Source organism: Cyclopterus lumpus, chromosome 14 (genome assembly GCF_009769545.1).
Source record: "Cyclopterus lumpus isolate fCycLum1 chromosome 14, fCycLum1.pri, whole genome shotgun sequence".
NCBI lineage: Eukaryota > Metazoa > Chordata > Actinopteri > Perciformes > Cyclopteridae > Cyclopterus > Cyclopterus lumpus.
In genome coordinates, this window is record NC_046979.1 from 11,618,237 (window position 1) to 11,643,955 (window position 25,719).

The 25,719-nt window shown below is 40.0% G+C and overlaps 1 protein-coding gene across 1 annotated transcript; it reads left to right on the plus strand.

The window, feature by feature from the left end:
- Nucleotides 1-2,551: 2,551 nt before the first annotated feature.
- Nucleotides 2,552-19,693, plus strand: grm5a (glutamate receptor, metabotropic 5a). The gene is made up of 17 exons (XM_034550216.1): nucleotides 2,552-2,779; nucleotides 2,877-3,010; nucleotides 4,437-4,698; nucleotides 5,200-5,314; nucleotides 7,111-7,360; nucleotides 13,370-13,605; nucleotides 13,727-13,848; nucleotides 13,933-14,057; nucleotides 14,160-14,328; nucleotides 15,515-15,641; nucleotides 16,219-16,336; nucleotides 16,524-16,710; nucleotides 17,309-17,467; nucleotides 17,563-17,688; nucleotides 17,807-17,989; nucleotides 18,113-18,282; nucleotides 18,808-19,693. Exons 1-17 carry the CDS (start codon nucleotides 2,552-2,554, stop codon nucleotides 19,691-19,693), a joined length of 3,597 nt encoding a protein of 1,198 aa, XP_034406107.1.
- Nucleotides 19,694-25,719: the final 6,026 nt, after the last annotated feature.

Below are 25,719 nucleotides of genomic sequence, written 5' to 3' on the forward strand. Positions count from 1 at the left end.
TCTTTAATCAAATGATGTTAGTGGACTATATGTCTTTTGTGTGTGTGGTCATATGACCCCACACCACCATAATGTATTACCTTCAGGGTAAACTTAGAAAGGGACCTAAACAAAGTATTCACTGAGAACAAGCAGATAAGCATACTATCATATAATCAAGTCATTGCTTAAGGCATATGTGTTGGCATTCGTACGTTTTCTGAGAAGAAAACTTTGATGACTTTTGAGCTTTCTCAGTACTACTTGCTCACATGGTTGTCTACACCTAGGAGCAAGGCCACTGTGTTAAACCTTTAGCCTGTTGTTTATGGAACTCTTTGAAAGTGATATTTAGAGAGCAGATACTTCCATAACAACAAATCAATCCCCACCAGATGGCGCCATGCGACTACTTCCAATACCCATCTCTCTTTTGTAATGACCGCTCACCATGCAAGGCTATACCTTCACTTTCTCTGTCTGCAGGCAACCACACAAACCAGACTTTTGCAGGCAGAAATTCATTAATGTGGCTCCTGGTAATGAATCCCCATGTAGAAACATCTTCAAGCACACATTTGACCTCCCTTAGATTTTCCAAACATCCTCGGAAAATAGTGTTGTTATTGAATATGTGTCACACCTGCAAAAACATTCACATTGTTCATCTGTGTCAACTAAACTGTAATGCTCACTGCATTTCCTAACCTGTTCATGATTTGTTAGTTAGCGGTATCACATCAAGATACTGCATGTGTCACTCACTGTTGTCACCAAGCTTAAACTACATGCTAAATGTGTTCAGATTATTATAGTTTTCCACTACAGATGAAGTTTGAGAGAATATACATTGTATTCATAACTTACCTCTTTATCAGATTCTCCCATGTCTAACTTAAAACAAAGACCAATGTTGGCATTTAAATTACTTTGTCTATTGAAGTGGTTGATAAATACACTTTGTAATACAAGACAGACCATTATATGTTTGGAGTCATTCTGACCTAAGGCAAGAGAGGGAAAGAGCTGCAATCAATGTGCATTAAAGGATATTTGCTTTCCTAGACACAATCATTTTCCATTCAGCTCAGAAGAACACAATCATGTCTCTTTGAACATACTTTAATGACTAACTGAATAGTGAAAAGTCATGAAGCATAAAGGGGAACATGATCAAATATAATTTCAAACTGTGAATGGAGTCAAACTGACTTCAAGCACAAGAAGGTCAGCCACAAAACAAAGCCATGCATACCAACCCATAGACATCAGATTAAAAGGCCACTGTTTTTATCGTTGTCAACAGTATTTAAAAGTAGGAGAGGAACTCTGGAAACGGGGGGTTCAATTTAACTTTCCAGTCGAAGGGAATCATCTCGTTTCAGTCTCTGATTAATTATTAATCGATCATTTCGAGTCGGTTATAAGTCACACTAAAATGGTGAACGCGCGAGGGATTGGGGTCATCAATAACTTAAAGTTTAAGAGAACGAGAAACCCGCCTTGCCAATTGATTTTTGGCGAACCGCCGATAATCACTTTTCATACAAAAAACGCAACTGTTGGTGCTTTAACTTTGTATTCGTTAAGGATGTGAAATCTTACCGTTCGCCTCCCATAGCTTTCTACAGCGATGCTCATTTAGTCACTGTTGATGCTCCATGCTCTCCACTGTTTTGGAGTAGGAGGAGGTGGAGAAGGAGGGGGGGCGCCGTGTGCGTCAGTAAGTCAAACATGTTCCAATAACGGGCTATATTATCGGCTGCTATTTGCAGTTTCCTGTAACCAGGCGGCAGGCTCAGCTTGAGCAGAAACCGGCAACGCGTTTCTTATTGCTTTTCTGTGAGGGAAACGCTCTCAAAAGGAATGGCATCTGCAAGGCTTCTGGCAGAAAACAGGTAGGCTGAAGTTATCGGTATAGTTTGGGTTTGCCGTTGGCACAATTAATTAATTGAGATTGAGTTTTACGCAGGTTGTTAATTCTTCATTTAACCACGAGCCTAAATGTCGTTTTTTTTGTTGTTGTTGCACGATGCACCGCCAACATCTTTTCAGCACCATGGACAGCCACTTGATGACATTTTTTAGGGAGGGCTGTATGTATGAAAGGAAAAGTTTATATAAGCTGTGATGTATGAATAAATAGCCAATCCTACTTTCTATTGTTCCACATGATAACTGTACTTAAAGGGACAGTTCATCCCAACATCATAATCACAAGCGTTCCCTCTTAACTGAAATATTATTTATCCATCTAGATTATTTTGTCTTGAGTTTCCTTTAGTTTTGAAGATATTGTCCGTCTGCCCTTTCCTTGAATATGTTGGGACAACATGACATTTGGCTTTTGGTGCTTAAAAAAAAAGTACATTTGAAAAATCCAGAAATCATGACTTAGTTACTCAAAATAATCCACAGACCCTTTTGTGAGGTGTTTCTTGCCTACATACTGCGCTCATTTACTACCAATCCCTATAATTTTCTTCAGGAATCCAACTCTTACCCCAGGCACTACAAGCACCATGCCAAAGACAGCACATTCATCTGAACATCAGCTCTAAGAGGACAGACGATGGCAGGAGGTGCAATCAGGAACACAGGCATGGGAAATAGATCAGGGTTATATGTGAGGCTGGTAGCAGTGAGTGTGTTACTGGGAGCTGATATGAACTGGCTGGGCCTGAAAGGCCAGGGTGGGGTCAATGCTCAGAACACTGAGCGAAGGGTTTTGACACACATCCCTGGTGACATCATCATCGGAGCTCTGTTCTCCGTCCACCATCAACCACCTGCAGACAAGGTACTGTACATATGTGTTTCTGTGTATGTGCTATTTTTTTCCACCTGTGTACATGTGATAAATGTTAGGAAACTCAGTTGTGTAACACTTTGTTCAGGTCCATGAGCGAAAGTGTGGTGCAGTGCGTGAGCAGTATGGGATCCAGAGAGTGGAGGCCATGCTGCACACTCTGGAAAGAATCAACGCAGACCCCGCTATTCTCCCGAATATCACCCTGGGCTGCGAGATCAGGTCAGAAACCATACACAAACATCTCTGATGTTGTTGTTGTTAAGGCCCCGTGCTGTTGAATTATGTGTTGACACAATAAATAATTGTGATACATTTGTCGGAGAGAGACCAGAAAGACAACAAAGAACATAGAATATCTTACAGAGAATAGCAAGAGTAAGAAAGCAATCTTCCCAAAACTGACAATTTAAACATTCAATATATCACACAAAGGGATGGGATAATATCGAGAGGTTTGGAATAAAATTGTTATTCCTTCAAAATACCATTTGTAGGCAGGGATCAAATTAGTTCGCAGGCTCACAAACCAGAACAACTGCCTGAATCTAGCAGAGATGTTAAGTATTTAAGTTACTGGATGATCATCAAAAATGAAGCAGCATTGTTTGGATTCTGCTTCTTACGACATGTAATGTTAAGAATGATGCCAATAATTGCCAACTTTCATTTAGTGTTCAATCAGTCAAGGAAGCTAAAGGGGGTCTTAAAGAAAACCACTGTGTGCTGACATATCTGGATTTATTTTCAAATCTAACGATAATAAAATGAGCAATGCAAAATGCAACGGAAATTAACATTTCTTTAATTCTGTTGAACATTGAATCTCTATCTAAAACAAGGATTTTCAAGTATCGTTGTGTAAAGTGTTAACCTTGAGGGAGCAGGCAAACGTCCAGGGAGACTGTAACTGAAGAGGGCTGGCTGGTAGACTGGCTGGTGGCTGGAAGAACTAGGTTATGACTTATTAGTGGAGGCCATCAGATAAACCAGACAGAGGCAGGCATCCAGAGTTTCAGTTATTAAAACCCACAGGTCACACAAACGGGGAGATCTGTAATTTAAGGCAATATCTCCAACCTGTTAACAAAAAGTCAACAGGTTGGAGATATTGCCTTGAATGTAAAGGATGTGAAGATTATTTCAAGTTGAAGGCACAACAGCATTGATGTGTTTTGTGAATGTTGCAGGAGTTAGTTGCCTCCTTCATTCCTCGTCCCCAAAAGGGAAGTGAACCTTCCAAGTGCAACTACCCCGTTAAAAAAAAATGAGGGACACAATCGATGGCACAGAAATATGTTTTAAGTTCAGCTGAAGCCAATATGAGGCTGATTGATGGTTGATTTGATGTTGACCTAGATGTGACTACCATGCAGGAAGCTCAACACTGCATCTCAGCAAAGAAAAAAGAAAGATAAATTGGTACAACAAAATATTTGAAAGACTGATTTGTCTGACTCAGATTGCTGAAAGCTCAGATTCGCTTTGACAGAATTTTGGATTGCAGATTTCTCACTGCTCTAAAAATGTAATTATTTTATTTTTTCAGACTATGTTCTTAAAAAGCATCCAACTGGCTTCTCCAAGCGATCCTTTTATTCCCATTCTGCTTGCCTAAACAACACTGAACTCCATCTGTCTATACCAGGGACTCATGCTGGCACTCTGCAGTGGCGCTGGAGCAGAGCATAGAGTTCATTCGGGACACACTAGTGTCCAACGAAGAGGAGGAGAGCCAGGGCAAGTGTACTGCCGAGGCAGGGAGCCTGTTGCTGCAGGCGAAGAAGCCCATTGTGGGACTGATTGGACCAGGATCCAGCTCTGTGGCCATCCAGGTGCAAAATCTCCTCCAGCTCTTCAACATCCCACAGATAGCTTACTCAGCCACCAGCATGGATCTGAGTGATAAGGTAAGACCAATTCACAAAAACTATATGGCATACAAATGTCAAACCTTTATATTGAATCATATGCAACAATATACAATGCTAATTTTGTATTCTTTCTGGGCAGTTACTGGTTTGAGGTTTGATGGAAATTATCTTTAAGATACTTTAGGTCGGCATTTTTACATTTTTAAGTTCAGTGTGGACTTGCAACTGTGTTGTAATATGATGATAATGTAGCCATGACAACAACAGAAGCAGATATTCTTTGTTGCTTATCTCAAGGACAATGTTCACATTATGGTGATTGAAGGCCAGATAGAATATATTAAAGAATCTAAAACATGACAGCATGTGTATACCAGATTTATATGCAGTATATCCTGCTAAAATATTGACGTTGTCCAATGGACAATGAGTTCACATGGGGTTTGTAATCAGGGTTATTATAGATGGTGGTGTAACTGGTAGACATGCTGTCAAGTAAACTGGCAGACTTGTGAACATGTAGATTCCTTCCAACAGAGCCTGTTTAAATATTTCATGAGGGTGGTGCCATCAGATATGCAACAGGCCAAAGCCATGGTGGACATTGTCAAGAAATACAACTGGAGCTTTGTGTCCGCAATACACACAGAGGGTAAGACTGTGTATGCATGTGCGTTACCTCTTTACATTCAGCATTTCTTTTGACATTTCTAACATCCTCCTTCCATCTCATCATTATTTACACACGGATGAAACAACATTTCCGGTGTTTACACTGAGTTGCCTGTTTATCAGTTGCTACTTTTCAATCTTTTTTAGTCAATTTGAAGTTTATAATAATCTCTATATTGAGCCAGAAATGGAGAAACAATATATATGCATTATTGTGGGCAGTGCCACGCATACCGTGCTACTTGTTGTTTCTACTGGACAGTAGAGGCCAATTTATATATGGGATGAATATGAGATGATTGTGAAATTAGCTCTGATTATATATTCTCTGTAATTCTGTTCATCATTGGCAAAGCTTCCCAGGGAACATCTGCCAAGGACTGAGAACTCTCTGGGTATCATGGTGCTCAGTCCACTTCAATAATAATTAAGCCACTGATCACATTTTCACAACAGTTACTTATTATCAGATTTGCATTTTATAAAAAGAAATGTTGTGTTATATATATATATATATATATACACATGTTAAATAAGAGGCAGAAAAAGTTGCATTTTACTTTTTTTGTCTGGTGAATCAATGATATTTGGTAGTGCAGATAAGGCTGATTACCAATTCTCAACTAAAAGCAACCCCTGCTGTCGACATCTATGCAATATTGACACAGCCCATGAATGCCTCATCCCATCTATTCAGAAACCAAATACATCATATTGGCATAATTGTCAATATCAAATATAAAAGAAATTCATATGCTCACAATTTGATCAATTTACTGCTTCTTTTTTAACCTCTTAATGTCGCAAGGCCATATATTTATGAAATAAATCCCACAGGAATGAGTGCCAAATCCTGACTGGATCTTTCCAGTTCATTCCATATAGATACCAAACTGTTGTTCAGGAGGATTTAAAAAAAGATCTTTTGCATGCCATATGTTCTCTTCCACGATGAAATCTCATGTCAATCAAGTAGATGATTATGGTTAGGGGTTATCAAACACTATACTGCTTATTTTGTATTACATTTTGCCTATACCTGAAGACAACAAACTTGTTCCTATTTACAATGTTGACCGCATAGAAGTTTCAATAAGGCCTTGAAAGGGAGGAAATATCAAAGAAGAAAACTAAATTATTATAACTCAAACAAAAATGGCAACATCATCAGCCACATTAACAGAGAGTTGAATCAAGGTGAAAATACAATTCAACAAAAAACACATTTTACCCCTCAAGGAGGCATGCGCCGTATGGGAGTAAAACATACACGTAGGATTAATGAGAAGGATGCCTCAAATGCTGTCATGCCCAGAGTGATCGTACACTTGCTTAGCAACAGAAAGTAGATGACCTCATTTCCAGCAAAAACAGGAGAATGTAACCCCTGACAGCTGCCATAATGGGGACACATTCACTAGATTCCCAAGTGTTGTGCTGGCATTACACCAGTGTATTTGATCGTGTACCCAGTTTTTTTGTGCGCCTGTGTGCGTCTCACAAAATCACAAAAGAGCATTTGTGCTAGAGTGAAAGAGTGAGAAAAAGACAAAGACAAGCATACATGTTTACAGAACATATCACTGCGAAGGACGTATACTACAAACGATGATTTTTTTTTAATAATCCCAAAAATCCAAAAGGCAACTGCCAAATATATAAACTGCTTTCTTAAATAACCCTGGTGGTTTGATTGCTTTAATTAGGTAACACACCCCAGATGTTGTGTGTGCAGTGAATATGAACACCATGGCTTTCATGTATTCCCTTCCATAGGTAATTATGGTGAGAGTGGTATGGAAGCATTTAAAGACATGGCAGCTAAGGAGGGGATCTGCATTGCCCACTCTGATAAGATATACAGCAACGCTGGGGAACAGAGCTTTGATAAGCTACTGGAGAAGCTACGAGCCCACTTGCCCAAAGCCAGGGTTGTGGCCTGTTTCTGTGAGGGCATGACGGTCCGAGGCATATTGATGGCCATGAGACGACAGGGTCTGGTGGGAGAGTTTCTACTGGTTGGAAGGTGAGTGAACTTTTCTAGAACGTTGAATTTATGACTGCATTTCATACCCGTGGGCATTTATTTTGCTTTTTGTAGAGGCTAAAAGAAATTACTGGAGTTTTTGTGTTTCAGGTTTTTTTAGTGTTCATTTCCAATCTAGACTCTTTTCATGTCCAGCATCATCAGACCAGAGGCGTTTGTTTTCACTGGGGCCATCTTTTGTCCTCTCCACATCATCCTTAGTATCATCTTCATCACATCCATCAACTTCATGTTCGTCTGGGAATGTCAAGGTATTTTAAATGAACTTTTTGTTGTCTTTGTCAAAGATTTGTATCCCACTAGTGATATGAACATATATATTTATCTTCAAATTTGATTCCGTACTTCATGTTTATTTTATATTCGGTTCGTATTGATGCATTTCATCAAGAAAGGCTTACCAAGCCTGCTTTGTTTATATATACCATTCCAAATATAATTAATGTATGCTGATGTTTTCCAGCATCAGCAAGGTGTTGTATGTAAGACCTCCCTTCAGTCATTCAATCCCTATAGAAAATGCAGTTACTGTGAATAATCATAAATCAATAGTATATTATTGTTATTATCATTATCCCAACAGTACAACAAAAAAGAATTATAGCTGGGAGTCAAATAAAGTCACCATATCTGGCCACTTACAGAGACAATAGACAAATTGAAGACTGTGCATACAGGGACAATATGCAACTAAAAACACAAAAACGTAAAAGACTGGGTTGATTTAGCAGGAGGTTTCACTCTCTCTGAGAATAAGGTGTTTTATTTTAAGGGTTAGCTCTCTAGCTCACTCTTGTCCCTCGTGTTCTATAAATGCCTTTGCTCATTAGGAGCCACGTATGTAGGCTGTCGCTCAAATTTGACAGCAGGAAACATAAAATAACCTTGAACTACATATTGCAAAACACCATGCTCTCACATTCATATTACCACACAGGGAAGCCAGACAGTTATCATTTGTTCTTCATTAAAGATTACAGTTCATTTGTTAAGATTGTTCTCCTTGCTGTTCTGCTTCGTTGGTGATTAGATACGAGACGTACTGCTAAGGTGGCAAATTGTGTCACTTTTGATAATATCATGCATGCTTCAACATCATGTTTCTGACCTATTTTCATTGCCTCCACTGCCTTTCTTGTTATTAGCGTTACTTTCATAAACTCTCCTTTTGATGTTAGCCTGGAGGGTTTCGTCACCAGGTCTTTGTGTGTGTGCAGTGCATTCATACTTAGGTTCCATTTATAGAAAGAGAAAGACTGAAGGAGCAGACAATTATCTTTTCTTTTGTTTTTTTGTTGCTGTTTTGTAGCCAGCACTGCTCCAGACAATTATGAGCTGTTGTATCCAAGCCACTATCTGTCTTTAGATTTTTTATTTTTGTACAGAAATCAATGGCAAAATGACAATGCTTGCATGTATCACAATAACATGATAGTTATTGTTTACTCATCAAAATCAGGGGCAAACGTCACACGAGTACAGTCCCCCTCTGTTTTTAGCCGACTATATGAAGCTGAAACGTGGTTTTGAGTGAAATATCTGAATTATAGGAACTATTGCCTTTACATTTGACACACATGTATGCCACACGTAAGATGAATTTGAGTAACTTTGGTGATACCTTAACTTTTCCATCAGGTCGACAATGTTAACTGGTCCTACACGATTTTTTGATACGTTAAGAGGTGTAAATTGCGAAGTACTTTAATGATTCTAATAACCCTGTCCAGTTAAGTTCAGTTCAAATGTTTCTAGTTACTGACTGTTATTTGTAAACTAAGCTTTTTCGTCAATGATGACGATGATTCAGTGCAATCAATTCAATTTAAATATTTGACGTTTAAGATTTGTTTGTACACGTACTGGGCACTTTTAACTTAATTTCACATATCTTCAAAGCTAATAACATTCTCATCATCCTCAACTGTATTTTGTGTCTGCTAATTAGCATGCTAAACTAAAATGGTGGGCATGGTACGCATTACTTGCTAAGCATCATCTTGTTAGCGATGTCATTGTCAGCATGTAACTCACCACTGAGCCCCAGTGCAGCCTCAAAGAGCGATTAGCCTGGCTGTACACGCTTCATATTGTCATACTTTATGTGCCACTCCCTAGTTTATTGCCACAAAATCAATTTGTACATTTCTGTCAATCTGAGGCCACAGGTGGAACTTTATTATGCGTTACTGTTATCCATCCTATCCACATATCAGCTAATTCGATTGAAAATAATCTCCATTGATCCTGATTCCATTGATCCTTGTCAATGGAGTAGTCTTAGGATAAGAACAACAAAAAAGTTTTAATATTTTGAGAATAAATTTATATAAGCATTGGTTGCTTTGATACACATGTGCATGTTTTAGTATTTTCTGACGGTCCATAGACTACAGTGTGGCATCTGTCTTCTGGCCGGTAGCTTTGTGTCACTGCGTGTGTTTCCCTCTGAAAAGCTTCAAAAAGCAGTTTTTCAAGGCAAATTATAGTCTGACGTTTTATGGCATACCATACTATGACTATATTTGGAATGATATACTATATTAAGGCTTTTGAATGAAATTTTTTTGACGTGCTATACTTCTTTTTTTTTTTTTCCTGTACGCAACTATACAATGTTAAAATTAATTTGAAGCCATTGCTTCAGACAGCTGTTTCACTTTGTCTTTCAAATCTTGTTCAGTTTATTTTTAGAAATGGACACATTTGCAGCCTCAAGTTCGTACCACTACCAAGCAAAGTGTCCACTCAGATCTGGCTGAAAAGTTGACCAGTATTGTGTTGTATGAGGGGAAATAATAGCACAACGTGTGAGTAAGTGTGTGTATGTGTGAGCGCACACTTGTGTGTGTCTTCAAGCTTGTAGGTGGTGTATCAGCACGCTGCATACAGCATATTGCCCTCCAAGGTCGTTGTGTGGGTTTCAGAGCTCTCGTTCAAGAGTGATTCAAACTATCCAGTCAAAGCCATCCATGCTTTTCATATCCATTCCTGTCTCTTTTTCTTTTCTTTTTTTTTACCAGTGTACCATTTCTGTGCTCTAAGGATGTGTTATAAAATGATCTCCTACATCACTGAGAGATCCAGGCATCATAAAAAACACCCACACTACTGTTGTGTAACTCGAGCTTGGTTAGCAAAGTTTTAAAAAATGACTTCCTTTTCTTTGTTTGCCAGTTAGAAGGAGATGGGTGCATTTCTTTGTGTCAGCGAGGTATGCGTGTTCCCATGTATGCACGTGTGTGGAGGTGTAATCATCAGCCTCCTGTCTTTGTTGATCCTAGACAAGCGTCTAGTGGGAGGAATGATATTAGATGGAGTAAAAACCTTTTTAAACAGTTCACTGACAAGAAAGCTTATTTATGCCAAACCCACAGTGTTTTTCAATAAATAGCAGATCAGATGTGTCTGCAGAAGCTACAGTCTGAAGGTGTCTGTCTGGTGATTAAAGTCCAATGAGCATCAGGTATCTTTTGTAATTATAGTCAGAAGCTGTTGTACCTTCTGTAGAATGAAACAAATAATGAATCCTCTACGTAACATGTTGAAGTTAGAAATCATTACCGTACATGTTCTGCAGATTGGTTGATAGGAATCACATGTTTCTGCAATGCAGGGCTCCTATGGTTGTCAAAGTCAAGTAAATCAGTACGCTCCTTATTATAAGTGTATCTCAATAACACATATGTGTACATATAAAATTATACAACAGAAAACGCCATGGCCAAGTCCTGCCAGCACCATCAACCTTCTTTTCTCTTGATGTTTATTTCTAGTTATCTTTGCACATGGACAATCTTTTAAAATGACTTGGATATGTGAGCAACTACTTTTTATTTTTATCACTCAGTGAGTCTTGTGTTGGTACATCTGAGTCATCATAATACATATTCAATTTTACCGTAACTCTCTGCAGAGCAGTTATTAAGTTAATTTTGCGACACACCACCTGTCTCTTTCAATCTGTGGAACACTGGTGCAAAAGCACTAACTAAAGCTTTTTACAGAAGGCTACTGTACATTGAAAATGCACTGCCATTACGGACCTCATATTAAAACATCAAAGACTACATACCCTAATCCTCTATTTAGTTGAAACCTTGATTTCTGAGATATTTTGCCTCAATTTGTTTAATATGAGCTAATGTTATTTATGGTATTTCTGTAAGATTTACATTTGGGAATGCTGAGATGGGCTTTTTCAAGCCACCCTGTTATTCTTATGTTGATGAAACCAGTTTCATAATGTGGTTTGTAAAACAGGTTAGAGGCTAAATATGGAAGAACCCCAATACATGAGTATAGTGTCGGTTAAGGATGGGAGCTATTCTTCAGCATTGTCATAACCTGAATGCTGCAATGCTCTTTAGTATATGAGGACAGATGTTACAGAGAGGTAATGGGCAAAATCATTTCTGCTTTTGAATTTTTTTTTGGAAGGTGTATCGATTCTTTACAGATAGCAGACAATAACACATATCTTGGTTTGGGTTGCAATATTCAGCAAAAGTTACTAAGATTCTAAACTCAATGCATAGTATATATAAATCATTTCTGTGTAAGAAGTTGAAAGATATTCTATAAAAAATGTGCAATTGTCTGTTTTATTATTTGCATGCACTATATATCTCAGCATTTTAATTTTAAAAGGTAATCAATAGCTAGAAAAAACTTAGATGGAAATAAAAAAATTAAAAAACAGTAAGCCAAGACAATTCAAAGTGCTTTACAGCTACATAAAATTACAAAAAGACAAATAAAATCATTCCATAAAAACATATAAATAATCATTAATTAATTATATTAAAAGCAAATGCAAATACAATACTTTCAGTTGTCAAATAGAACTGTTTTCAGCCTGGATTTAAACATTGTCACAGTTGAGGCCTGTCTCACATCTTCTGGAAGACTGTTCCAGATTTTAGCAGCATTAAACTGAAATGCAGCCTCACCGTGTTTAGTCCTGACTCTGGGCGCCAGCAGGAGACCACTCCCTGAGCTTCTCAGAGCCCGAGACGGTTATGGCTCTAACATGTCACACATGTACGTTGGTGCTAGACCGTGAAGAGATTTGTACACAAGCAGAGCTGTTTTAAAGTCTATTCTCTGAGCAACAGGAAGCCAGTGCAAAAACCTGAGCACTGGACTAATATGGTCGTATTTCCTGGTTCTAGTCAGGACTCAAGCAGCAGCGTTCTGGATGTACTGCAGCTGTCTTACAGCTCGTTTAGAGAGCCCAGTGAGCAGGCCGTTACAGTAGTCTAACCTGCTGGAGACAAACGCATGGATTAGTCTCTCCAAGTCTGTTTTAGACACTATTCCTTTGATTTTGGCAATGTTTTTTAGATGGTAAAAAGCTGTTGATGTTATTGATTTAATGTGGCTGTTAAAGTTCATTTCTGAGTCGATTTCTAACCTGATTTTTAGGTTTTAGAGAGAGAGTCTCGAGGTGACTGATAACACTTTCTCTTTGTTTCTGTGGGCCATAGACAATGATTTCAGTTTTGTCTGAGTTTAGCTGGAGAAAATTGTTTTGCATCCACACACTGATCTGTTCGATGCAGTGACAAAGTAAATCTACAGGTCCATATTCACCTGCCGTCAGTGACACGTAGACCTGAGTGTCATCTGCATAGTTGTGGTAGGACACGTTATAGCTGGCCTAATGGAAGCATGTACAGATTGAATAATAGGGGTCCTAGGATTGACCCCTGGGGAACCCCACAGGTCAAAGCCATTTGGTCTGAGACACAGTTACCAATTTCAATAAAATACGTCCTGTCCTTGAGATAGGACTTGAACCAGTTTAGAGCAGTACCAGAGATTCCCACCCAGTTTTCTAACCTCTGTAATAAGATCTCATGGTCAACTGTGTCAAAGGCAGCGCTCAGGTCCATGTACAATATAAAGTTGTTTAGTCTAATCCTTATTCTAACTAACAGTGTTCTGTACCTTGTCTGTCTCCCCCTTTTTCCTCCTCCTGTCCAGTGATGGCTGGGCGGACAGATACGACGTGACAGATGGCTACCAGAGGGAAGCAGCTGGTGGAATCACAATAAAGTTAAAGTCGGCGTATGTGACTTGGTTCGACGATTATTACCTGAACCTAAAGCCTGACTCCAACCTGAGAAACCCTTGGTTTCCCGAGTTCTGGCAACATCGCTTCCAGTGCAGGTTGACGGGGCATCCGCAGGAGAGCAGCATGTACAACCGCACCTGCACCTGTTAGTACAACATCCCGTTCCACAAAGCTCCTTACTGTATTCACATCCCTAAATGTTTCAACGTCACTTTAGATTACAGTGACTGGGTTTATTCTTATGAGCAGGTCTCTGTTCTCCACAGGGAGAGAGTCTCTGCGCCATCAGTATGCCCAAGACACCAAGATGGGCTTCGTCATAAATGCCATATATTCAATGGCTTACGGCCTGCACGCCATGCAGCAATCCCTCTGTCCGGGATATAAGGTACGATAATGACAAATGTGCACATTAATGCTTTCATATCGGGAGTGACATTATTGACCGGGTTTGCTCCTCCCTTGGTGCCAGGGTTTGTGTGAAAGCATGCGGCCCATTGATGGCCGCAAGCTGCTGGAGTTCCTGATGAGAACCCATTTTACTGGTGTGTCTGGGGAGACCATCCACTTTGACCAGAATGGAGACTCACCTGGCAGGTAAGGAAAATGAAGAGGAAATGAAGAAGTAGAAAGAAATGCTAAATGTGTTAGAGAGAGAGATGTATTTGCTGTTTCATGCTCACAGTATATGTGCCTCAGGTATGAAATCATGAATTTCAAGCGCACAGGCGAGGATGAGTACGCTTACATCCATGTGGGAAGCTGGGACCAGGGTGGCCTAAAGATGAACGATGAGGAAATCTGGAGTAACAACAGTGAAATCATCCAGTCAGTCTGCTCTGAGCCCTGCCTGAAGGCACAGATTAAGGTACGCACCACTCCAATACACATTGCCGAGAAAGATGTGTTTTAAAATGAATCTTTAATTTCTTAAAATGTCAACACATTTTTATTTAGTAACTAAAAATGCGTTAACTATCTGTTCTTTCATTTGCGTGCATGCCGTAGAGTAGTTATCAAACCTCTTCAGGCAATAATCACTACAGATCATAAAACCCACAGTATAATAAGCTAAATCGATCCAAACAGATCCTGCGATACCCCGCCAGGGACTCAACAAAGCTCTTTGTTCAAGCTTTAATCATGTCCCATCTGGGTTTTTGTAACTCCCTGCAGCTTCTCCAAAGCATGGAGGACAATGCAGTCTGCCTCCTCTTAATCATCCCAAATGTCTCTAACATTAAACCCTTCCTACACACTCTGCTCTGACTCTCAGATAATGTGGCAGCATGTAGGGAATCCAAAACTCTAGTCAGTAATTCTTTGGAGAAGATCTTCTTGTTCACAGCTTCAGAACTTGCACCACTGCCCACGTTCCTAGCTTTGCGATCTACCAACTGCTCGTCTCTCTCTGACCTGTGCTGACAACAGATAGGATTCATTACCTCCGATCAGATTAGCAATGCATTTCTCCAAAGGGAAAAAACCTCACACATTCTCTCACAGTTACCACTTCTGCTCACTAAACTATTCCTTTGAAGCCTGTCCAGGATTCCTATCATAGAACAGTAACATGTTAAGAGCAGTTACTAGAACACTGACCTGCATGTCTTCAGACTGTGAGAGGAAACTGGAGCACCCAAGGGAACCCCATGGCAAACATGCAAGTTCCAAAACGGGATATGAACCCAACAATTTCTGCAAGTGAAAGCATGAACCAATGACCTGCCATGCTTCCTCTTTCCTCATCTTATTGTCACACTAAAAGGCAAAGATAACTTTTCTTTTAATAATGAGGATAAATGTATTCCACATATCTCTCTTTTTTCCCTTTGATCCCCTCAGAGTGTAAGATTAGCTACATCAAAATACCATTGAAGCTTTGAGTCCTTTCCGCACTCCTCATACTGGTGTGTGTGTGTGTGTGCGTGTGTGTGTGTGTGCGTGTGAGTGTGTGTGCGTGTGTGTGTGTGTGCGTGCGTGTGCGTGCGTGTGCGTGCGTGTGTGTGCGTGTGTGTGTGTGTGCGTGTGTGTGTGTGTGTGTGCATGTTCAGGTGATCCGCAAAGGAGAGGTGAGCTGCTGTTGGACTTGCACTCCCTGCAAGGACAACGAGTTTGTGTTTGATGAGTACACTTGTCGAGCCTGTATCCTTGGCTTCTGGCCCACTGATGACCTCACTGGTAAATACACCTGTTTGTGTGTCTGTTACTTGCACATACAATATTTCCAAACAGGCCAGAAGAGCCTTAAATGTGGCTTATGCAATAATGGTGCACCCAAAATCCCCTTTCATCTTGCATACATCACACACCACAAACTGGCAAACTTTCTGTCACAGAAACACAAATAGTTGTGTACTGGGCACACACAAAGAGACTTTAGATCCTTGCCAATATAAAACCTTTTTTGCTGCAGCCAAATGTTTTAACTCCAAAGTCTGTAAAAACAGTTTGAAACCCTTCGCCCACCCTTTTGTAATCAGTTATTGTCTATAAATCCTGTTCCTCTGTAGATTTAATAAACACATAAAGACAGTGTTCATGTTGATCCTCCTGATGAGAACAGCAGTGTGCTTAACATGTCATCCCTCTGATCTATCTCTTTATGTCCCTCATCACTTGCTGCATCCACATCATGCTTTAAAGCTATTAAATGCAAATGCATGAACAAACATCCTTATACTATCACTCTTTTAGACAAATCAAACTGTTCTGTGTCTTGTTATCTCGCTCCCTCTGATCTCTCTGTATCCTGCAGGTTGTGAGCCAATCCCTGTGCAGTATGTGCGTTGGGGGGATCCAGAGCCCATTGCTGCAGTGGTCTTCTCCTGCCTGGGCCTCATGGCTACACTTTTTGTTACTTCTGTCTTCATCAAGTAATTAAATTCTACAGCTTTACTAGTCATGTACATACACAGTAAAAAAATAAAAATCAATGGGTCAAAATGTATCCAACTTCAACAGCAATAACATGAACCAACGCAGTAATGATTTAAAAAGCAATACCTTTACTGCTTCAGCTACCTTTTCTGTGAACCTAGATATCATTTGATCCATATGTAGATTTTGGGACACTCCAGTGGTCAAGTCATCCAGTCGTGAGCTCTGCTACATCATCCTGGTTGGAATATGTCTGGGCTATCTGTGCACCTTCAGCCTTATCGCCAAGCCCCACATAGTCTACTGCTACCTCCAGCGGCTGGGAATCGGCCTGTCTCCTGCCATGAGCTACTCCGCGCTGGTCACCAAGGTACTCTCTTTTTTGCTAGGAGGTAGAGAAACAAACACAGTGTAAGTAGTACATGTTAGTATCATGATTCACTTCCTATCAGATGTTGTGAGTTAAAGCCCACAGTTTCTTAGCTGATTTAGATTTTTCTATCAAGTTGAATAAAGCTTTAATTAAATGGCTTTGAGATTTAAGATTCATTTTGTGACACACTTCCATGTGAAACAGGATGTTGGAATTGAAATGCACTTGAATAGGAGGTTCAGAAGTTAACAGAAGTGGAGGGCCAAAAAGGAGGAACATGCAGTTAGAGTATACAATATATGTTGGAGGCTTTGGCAAAGGAGAGAGCCGTCAACGATGTTACAAACCGTCACATTTGATCAGACAACTTGTCTACTGTCTAAGGATAAGTGCAGGAGCAACAGAGCTACTTCTAGAGATTGGAAGTTGGACCTTTGTAAGGGAGGTAAGGTAGAAGTGTATCTGTGAGTGGGCAGAGGTTGATGTTTAAGATCTGGAAACTGAAAAGGGGATTATTGTTATGAATCACAAGCATTTTCATCTACAGTAGATGGATGTGAAGCCTGCATAACCATTTGATCTATTTTTGATCCAGACCAACCGTATAGCAAGGATCTTGGCAGGCAGCAAGAAGAAGATCTGCACCAAGAAACCGCGCTTTATGTCCGCCTGCGCACAATTGGTCATCGCCTTCCTACTCATACTGATGCAGTTTGGGATTATTGTGGCACTTTTTATTATAGAGCCACCAGAGGTTTGTGTGCAAGTTTGCGTGATTTACAGCGTGGGCGATGTTCAATTACATTTACTTATACAGCTGCAGTGACCTCTCCCATTATCTTCTCTAAGGTTATCTACGACTACCCCAGTATCCGTGAGGTGCACTTGATCTGCAATCTGACCACTCTGGGGGTGGTGGCGCCGCTGGGCTACAATGGCCTGCTTATCCTGAGCTGCACCTTCTACGCCTTCAAGGTACCTCAGCCTTACAGTACTTAATATTGCACAGGCCTTTTCATTGTACTTTCTCGATCAGGCTCATAATGTTCTTTGTTTGCACTCAGACCTTTTCTGTCTTTCTTTTCCCCGACAGACTCGAAATGTTCCGGCTAATTTTAATGAGGCCAAGTATATTGCCTTTACCATGTACACCACGTGCATCATCTGGCTGGCCTTTGTTCCTATTTACTTTGGCTCCAACTACAAGATTATAACCATGTGCTTTAGTGTCAGCCTCAGTGCCACCGTGGCTCTCTGTTGCATGTTTGTCCCAAAGGTAAGAAATGGAAACGCAAACTCTCAGAATCACAATGAAAAACGCACACATTGCTACTCATTTTCAAACTTTCTTTTTCATTTTCATAATAATAGTATTTTTGTTATTCATTTTTGTGTTCAGGTGTACATCATGCTCGCCAAGCCTGAGAAGAATGTCCGGAGTGCTTTCACAACATCCACGGTGGTGCGCATGCATGTAGGTGATGCCAAGAAAGTGACCAAGACTGTCAAATCTTCTAGCAGCATGGCCAACTTGTTTCGACGCCGTGGTTCTGGGCAGGACAACGTCAGGTACATGGGGAACCTGAGTGGGTATTAAGCAATGAATAAATTAAGCTTTTAAATTATGTTTTCTCCTTCATGTCGCCATTATTTGCAAAAAGGGAAATACTTAAGGTATTATAATGTCGTCTTCTTCTTGTGTTGCCATTGATAACTAAAAATGGATATAAATTGTGGCAAACGATTTTTCAGAGTTGAATCCACTACAACAGGCTGGATATGCCAAGTTGGGAAAAGGTTACCTCATTTGGGTTAAGTTTTCCCAGAGGTGACCCACTGCCTTGAAGGATTTCTCTTTCTAGGGAAGATGAAAACCAAAATGGAGGGAAAATTACAACAGACTGCAAAATATAGAACGGGGGATAGTAGAAATGTTGACAAGAAATAGAACATGAAATACGTTACCCTGGTATGATATACAGTACATGTTTGCATATAATGTCTTGTATGCAGTATTACACGGTGAATCTGTCATATTTATAATAATCTTTCATCAAATGAAAAATAAAATCTTGTCTTTCATTTGTTTTGCAGTTCCAATGGGAAATCAGTGACATGGGCGCAGAATGAGCACAGCTACAGACCAAACATATGGAAGAGGATGTCATTCCATGTCAAGAAAAAGGAAATAGTCGAGACAAACCAGACAGCCATCATCAAGCCTTTCTCTGAAGGCGGAGATGCACCTGTGGATACAGGTGTCAAGGAGCAGTTTGAAGAGCAACAGGTGTCTCAGCCCTTCAGCTGCTCCCCCTCTCAATCACCAAGGGCTTTCCAGGGAGGAGAGGATGGAGAGGCTGGACAAGTCTTACCCACCTACGTAATTGAGCATCCAGCTGGGGTCAGGAGAAGAGGTGGGGACAACAGCCAGGGTGTTGATATGGTCGATGGTGGGGACATTAGTGTCATAGGCGTGGGTGACATCGGCATAGGGATGATTGGTGCCCAGGCTCAGGGCACCACTATCATGGACCAAATTAGCTGTGTGGTTAACCGTTTCACTGCCAACATCAGCGAGCTAAACACCATGATGCTGCCAGGAGGAGTTCCAGCCAACCCCTCATCAACCACCGCTGTGCCTGCAGCTGCAGATGCCACCCCCTGCCCACCTCAGTACCTCACATCCAGAAGCAGGCAGGCCGCCTCCACTGTCACCACATATGCCGAGGTCGCAGTCGTCTCCAATCTCTGCGAGAATCGACCAGCAGGTAAGATTTATGAGCACCTGGCCGCGTCGTGCGTAAGTAGCAGGCGAGCCAAGGATATGGAGGAGCTGGTTGCTCTGACACCTCCCTCCCCGTTTAGAGACTCATCTCTGAGCTCCAGCGGCAGCTCACCCCCCTCGCTGTCTCCAGCCTCTGAGGCTGAGTATGACCAGCTGCTGCTGAGACACTACTGCCAGAGCTCGTCTTCTCTCTAAACCTGCTCTCAGTTCACGTTTTTTCTTCTTGTTTATTCTCTATATGGAATATTTTTTTGAAAGAAAATGCTTCAGACCAGATTCTTGGATGCCTTTCTATATGTGGATATTCAGAATATTTAAGCAATTTTTAAAATATATTTTCATTTTCTGATTGGATTGAATTAACTCACATTATAGAAATACCATTGGCAAGATTGCTAATTCTAAATGCTGATATTAAGCTGAGCAATGCCAGAGCTTCATTGTTTGTCTCCAAGTGAGTACAAAACGTGACAAAATGAAACTTTTTATGAAAAATTTTACAGACTTTTAGATGCTATGTTGATACAGGTATCTAACTTTTCAAATCCCAAAGAAAATACTTGAGAAAACGTATGTAAATTTTTTCTTTTGCATTTTAATTTCATTATATAATGGTTATCAATCTTAAGTGGGGAAATTAATTTTTTTGTACTATGCCATAACATACTGGCTCATACACTGACTTGAATTGTTTAGGTAAGTGCAGGTATTGTAACACTCAATATAGTTGTATTATAATTGTATATTTTGCATTTCAAATGAACATAAACCAATTAGTTTTAATTGCTTACTGTATATAATTGCTGTTGACTAATATTTAATATTTTGAGGCCTTGGTGGATGCAGATTTTATCAGCATGTAGGCATCTGTCCAGAAGAAATAAGCTCAAATAACATTGTCACGGTCAAGTATGACACATTTTTCCTGCCCTCTAATTTGTTCTCAGTCCTGGAAGACATAAGTGAGAATTTTGTATCCTGATGCTTGAATAGAAAGTATGCTGCATTATTATATGCAAATCAGTAAGCAGGTTTTTCTGTGTGGAGAGTTCTCAACAGCTTTCCCTTTTCTTGGAAAGAAAACATGTTCTGAGAAGGAAACCATCCTGAGAACAAAAGACACTAGAACCAGATATTTTCTTTAATTCTTTCTTTTAGATGTTATATATCTGAATGTATGATATGTTGTAATTTGAAGTGGACCAAAATGATCTACCACCTCAGGATGTGTCTGAACCAAAATACTTTCTGATGCTGAACGAATGGCGTCATCTGTTGGCTCGAAATGTTTCCAGTTTGCATGATGTCAAGATTTGGTTGCACTATTTAAGTTATATTTGTAACACATTACTTGTTAATATTGTAAATGTGAAACCAATAAGAAGAATAGCTATAGTAGCATAATGATACTATCAGTGTGTGTATATTGATGTGTTTTTAAGATTAGTTTTCGGAGTAGAGAAGCAAACTGAAAGTGTGTCAGATTTTGTGGCTTTTTACGTCCATATGTGCCAATGTCTCCTTGCAGCAAATGACATTGTATTTCTATCAATGGGTTCATGTTTCAGGCATTATAAGGAGGATGTTATTTTTTACAATATTCATGACATTTTGACTATGTTATATATTATGCTTGAAAATATTCAATGAATATACTTTTTTTTTTATCTGCATTTTGGCCTCTCTGAGGATGTAGATGAATGTAGATGACAGTATGGATTGAAAGCCTAGCAGATGTAACTGATTATGTTCAAGCGGAGCTAGCTTATGCTTGTTTAGCTGTCCTTCAGTTCCTATTTTCTTCTGTATGTTTACACAGACAGGAATGTATTCAAGTTTTTTTTACGTGCAGTGTTTTTCTACTGGCTATTGATGTAAAAATCTCCATGGACAATTGCCATATTTGCATGCTGGTTTGTGCCAATCTTGAAGGTGTATACTATGCTTTATGCCAATAATTCACTGATATAATCTACAGAAGTCATTTGTTGGTCTTATCTCCTCATCTGCCTTTCAAATAACCCAAATTTACAATTTAAACATGTGCTACATTAAAGGTTTCCATCCAAATGCGATGCAGTTTCTTACAATTATTTGTAATTCTCTGCAAAAGCTCTTCATCTACATTATAAGGATACTTGATCAATTATAAAAATAAAAAAAGAGAATGTTTGACTTTTGAATGACACTTAAAAATCGAATTGTCTATGCTATCGAGTTTTGAGTAGTCACATTTATTTTTAAGAAACTGAATCATGTGCAGCGGTAGTTATTTATATAACTCCTCAGTCGATTTTACTTTACTTCTCTAAATAAGAAGATAATTGTGTCAAATCACGGGTGATAATTAATAAACCGAACGAGAAATAGGGTTTCTGGGGCACGCTTTATTAAATAACGTATTATAACCTCTTATGCCGTGGATTATGGACCAAAATTGTTCAGTGAAATTAACATTCACAAGATGGTGGTCAAAGTGTACAGTTGGAGCGTAATACCTTTGAAGAGCACAGGGAGGTATCAAGGCCTCAATGGACCAACTCATTGTTTTTCCTTGAAATCTGATGGTGGTGTGTGCTGTTTCATACTGTAGTCTACCCTAATTGATTTAAATGGAATGGAAAAATACAGGCACACTCTCATTATGATGTAATAATTCAACTGCACCACAACGCAATAAACACGTCCGTGCTTTATTTTACTCCTACAGACTACTTTAGATTCACACAACAAAGACTACTGCATGCTATACAGTTCTATCTGTGGCTTGAAGGAATGGGGTCTCTTTGTTGCCTCTCTGATTAACTTCCTCCTGCTCTTGGCAGGTTTGTTGTGGTATCATATTCTTTAAATTATTTTAACAATGGAGATCATGTGACACATCGATTGCACATTGATGGATTTAATTGACCCAATTGTGACTTCTGAAGGTAATTGGTAGCATCAGATCTTATTAAGTGCGTCATAGCAAAGAGGCTGAAAATGAAATTATGCACCACTTTTCAGTTTTTTTATTTTGAACATTTATCTATTCCATTCAATTTTCAATAGCAAACACACCATGTTGTGTGAATCATTTTTGCAAGGCACTACTAGAAATTAATGAAGTTTATGAAGAAGCTGAATTCAAAATGTCTTTTATGTTTTCAATTATTTAACGTTAACCACAACGCAGCCGGTAATGAGAAGAATATCCAACCTCAGAGAATCAGCACAGAGAAGATGTTGTCTCAGTTCTGTGTAACTTCCTCTACTTCCAACATGTCATCCATGGAGGCCACATATCTACCAGCGTGTAACAAATAAAAACAGCCATCTGAACATGCAGCACAATAGCACACTTTTTTAGAATCTTTAGTTATATTCAAAGCAAGAAATGACCCTAGTGAGTGGATGTCAGAATAATGCAAACTACATACTCCAGTACGGTAGGTGACGCTCTTCGCTTAAAAGATGGACTCCATATGTGAACAAACATTCTCCGTTTCTTATTCTGAGCAGGTCTCAGAAGATGAAATTATGTGCATTTCACTCTCCACTGTTTGGACGTCTTGAAATGGCCTTGAAAACTCCCCATGCAGTGCATGGATGAGTATACCTGTGGAGGTGATCAGCTGAAGATGTGGCTTCTTTCAGGGTTTGAGAATGTTACACTCCATCTGGGTTGAAGGAAACTGCCACCTTCTCATGAAAGCCTTCACCAGGCTATACAAGTCATGTGCAAAGAGGCCCTTGCCTTGCTGTATATAGATCATTCATTCGTGCAGTCACATCAACAGCAAATGCTAGATTTGCCATCCAGTTTCCATCCGAGAGCTCTGGGACGTCCTCGCCTTTCTTCTCACAAACCTCTTGAATCTCTGCTCTCAGGTTCCGTGCTCTTTTGAGCACTTTGCCCAGACTGAGCCTCACGAACGGACTAACTTAAGGAGATAGAGAAAAAAGCATCAACAGTCGCCTTTAAAATAAAAGCAATACAGCTGTATTCTGATTATGATTACTTACACTTCTTGACATTTTACTCCTAATTTCCCATTGACGTCCCCTGGGCCGGTCAGCGACAGCCAAAGGGCCTGTAGCTGACTGTTTCTCTTGACAGACCCACCACCGTAGAGGGCCTTCACTTCATCAGGAAACCATTGTTTTTGTCGAATAATTTCCATTTCTGCAGGCTGTTCCCAGCTCAGTGTTTTCTTTTCTGTCAGATTTGACCTTTTTCATTTGTTGCTGCATACGTAATTTCCGTCTTTCCGGATCCTGACAGATTAAAGTTTTCTTGGCTCTAAAAACCCATCCAACTGCTCTCTTCAGTCCGTTCCAACTTGAGTAATACTGAACCAGTTTGTTCACAGGGACAGCATTCTCCTCAGCTTGGATTCCATGCACAGTAATGTTCCTGACTTCTAGATCTTCTTGCATGTCTTGCTTCTCATTATCTAGTCTCTGTGACCATTCACTTTCTGTCAACAACAGAAATCTCAATAGGTCTGCATCTGTCTCTGGAACTCTGACCTGATAGAACATTGATTCAATGTCCACCATTATGGCTATTGGATTTTCGCGGAACCTCAGTAAGGCACCGATGAGTGTATGGTGAGGTCAGGTGCCGGCAATAATTGTCCATTATTGCAACCCTGTGTCGTCATCACGGTCAAGCTGCATCTCAGCAACTTCAACGGCGTAGCCTTTATCCAGTATGCTTTTCATGAAGTCTTTGTAGTCTTCAAGAAAGACATCATTATTTTTCAGTTTTCTCTTTAGGCTAGCAGCTGGTTACTTGGCATATTAGCTGCTGCATGTTTGAACAGAAGTCCTATGCAGTAATGGCCATCAACAATCTCTGTTGTCTTTTGCACTGAGTGCATTAACTGCTTGTCCTCTTGCGACATTTCTTCCTTGTCATCATAGCGGCGTTCTGGAAAGTCTGTGTTGTACTGCTGAACCATCAGCTGTTGTAGTTCCAACACTGAAATTTGGTTGACGCCTTTAATGATCTGACTCCATCTTCCGTGGTCTCATTCTTTGCAGGTCCACACACCATCCAGCCCAGGACAGTCTTCACAGCGTAGGGCCCATCATCCTGACTATTAATGATGTGCCACAGCTCCATTGCCTTCGAGTTATTAGCTCCAAGGAGAAGGCCTACATCAGCGTCAATGTGTGGTAAGGTTATTTCATGCAGATACGGCCACTTTTGCAGATGTTGTTGAATTGTAATATTTTCCTTTTGCTGTGTGTGAAGACTTTGGGTAGCTGGACGCACCTTGTGTCTTCAAGGCTGCACACTTCCACTTCCGAGAGCATGCGACTGTTGTTTAGCTTCTGCTCACCAGGTTTATCTTGAGCCATAGTGCTAAATAAGATAAATAAGAGTCGGTTTTCCTTTGAAGTTCAGTCTCTTTCGAAGCTTGTCTGTACAGAACGTGACTGTACTTCCAGGATCTATTAAAGCATATGTCTCTATACATCTTCCACCTTTATGTGATCTCAATTTCACTGGCACAATCGATAGCAGGCACTCTGTGCTCCCTGTCCTAGCATAGCCAACTATTTCCTGTTTAACAAAGATCTGAGATCAATTGAACAAAGATCTCTTCATTTGAAGTGCAGTCCTCACTCGCCACTATATATGAAATATCATTATTGGTTTCTTTCAAATGTCTGGGTGTTTCTGTGAGCACTGTGTGCACACCATCCTCTTCTTGCATGTTTTGATAAAATGTCTTTAAGTTAAACATCCAAAGCATATTTCCTTGGTTTTTAGGAATTCTACACAATCCTTGTGTGCTAACCCTTAATTCTAGATGCAAGACTCCAATGCGTGATTCTTTTGACAGAAAAGGTGGTTCGAAGGCGTTAGCTGCTTTAACTGGGTTGGTCTGCCTTGGTGTTGTATATGGCCTTTTACTCTTAAGCAACACATTTGTTTGCGAAGCTGCTTCCTTTCATTCCACTTATGAAAGGTTTCTCCTTTTCCTTGCTTTTGCTGACTGTAGAAGTGTGTCTGTCTTGGAAGTCTATGTCCTCCTTGTCAGCAGCTGTATCTTCTTTGCTTAATTCTTTTTCACTCAAAGCACACATCCATCGTTCAGCTTATTCTGCAAACAGTCTCAGAGTCATCATCTTCGGCTCCAACCAGTTATTAACATCTGCATCTTTTTCTTCTTCAGACAGAAGATCTGCCACTTGTCCCCTGATCTTTTTAAGCTCAACGACAAGAG

What these genes read in the sequence shown, in the direction of transcription:
- grm5a (XM_034550216.1), top strand. Translation starts at nt 2,552, where the DNA reads ATGGCAGGAGGTGCAATCAGGAACACAGGCATGGGAAATAGATCAGGG. An exon ending in GCCTGAAGGCACAGATTAAG is followed by an intron (nt 14,329 to 15,514) that starts GTACGCACCACT and finishes GTGCATGTTCAG; the next exon opens with GTGATCCGCAAAGGAGAGGT. An exon ending in GTTGCATGTTTGTCCCAAAG is followed by an intron (nt 17,990 to 18,112) that starts GTAAGAAATGGA and finishes TTTTGTGTTCAG; the next exon opens with GTGTACATCATGCTCGCCAA.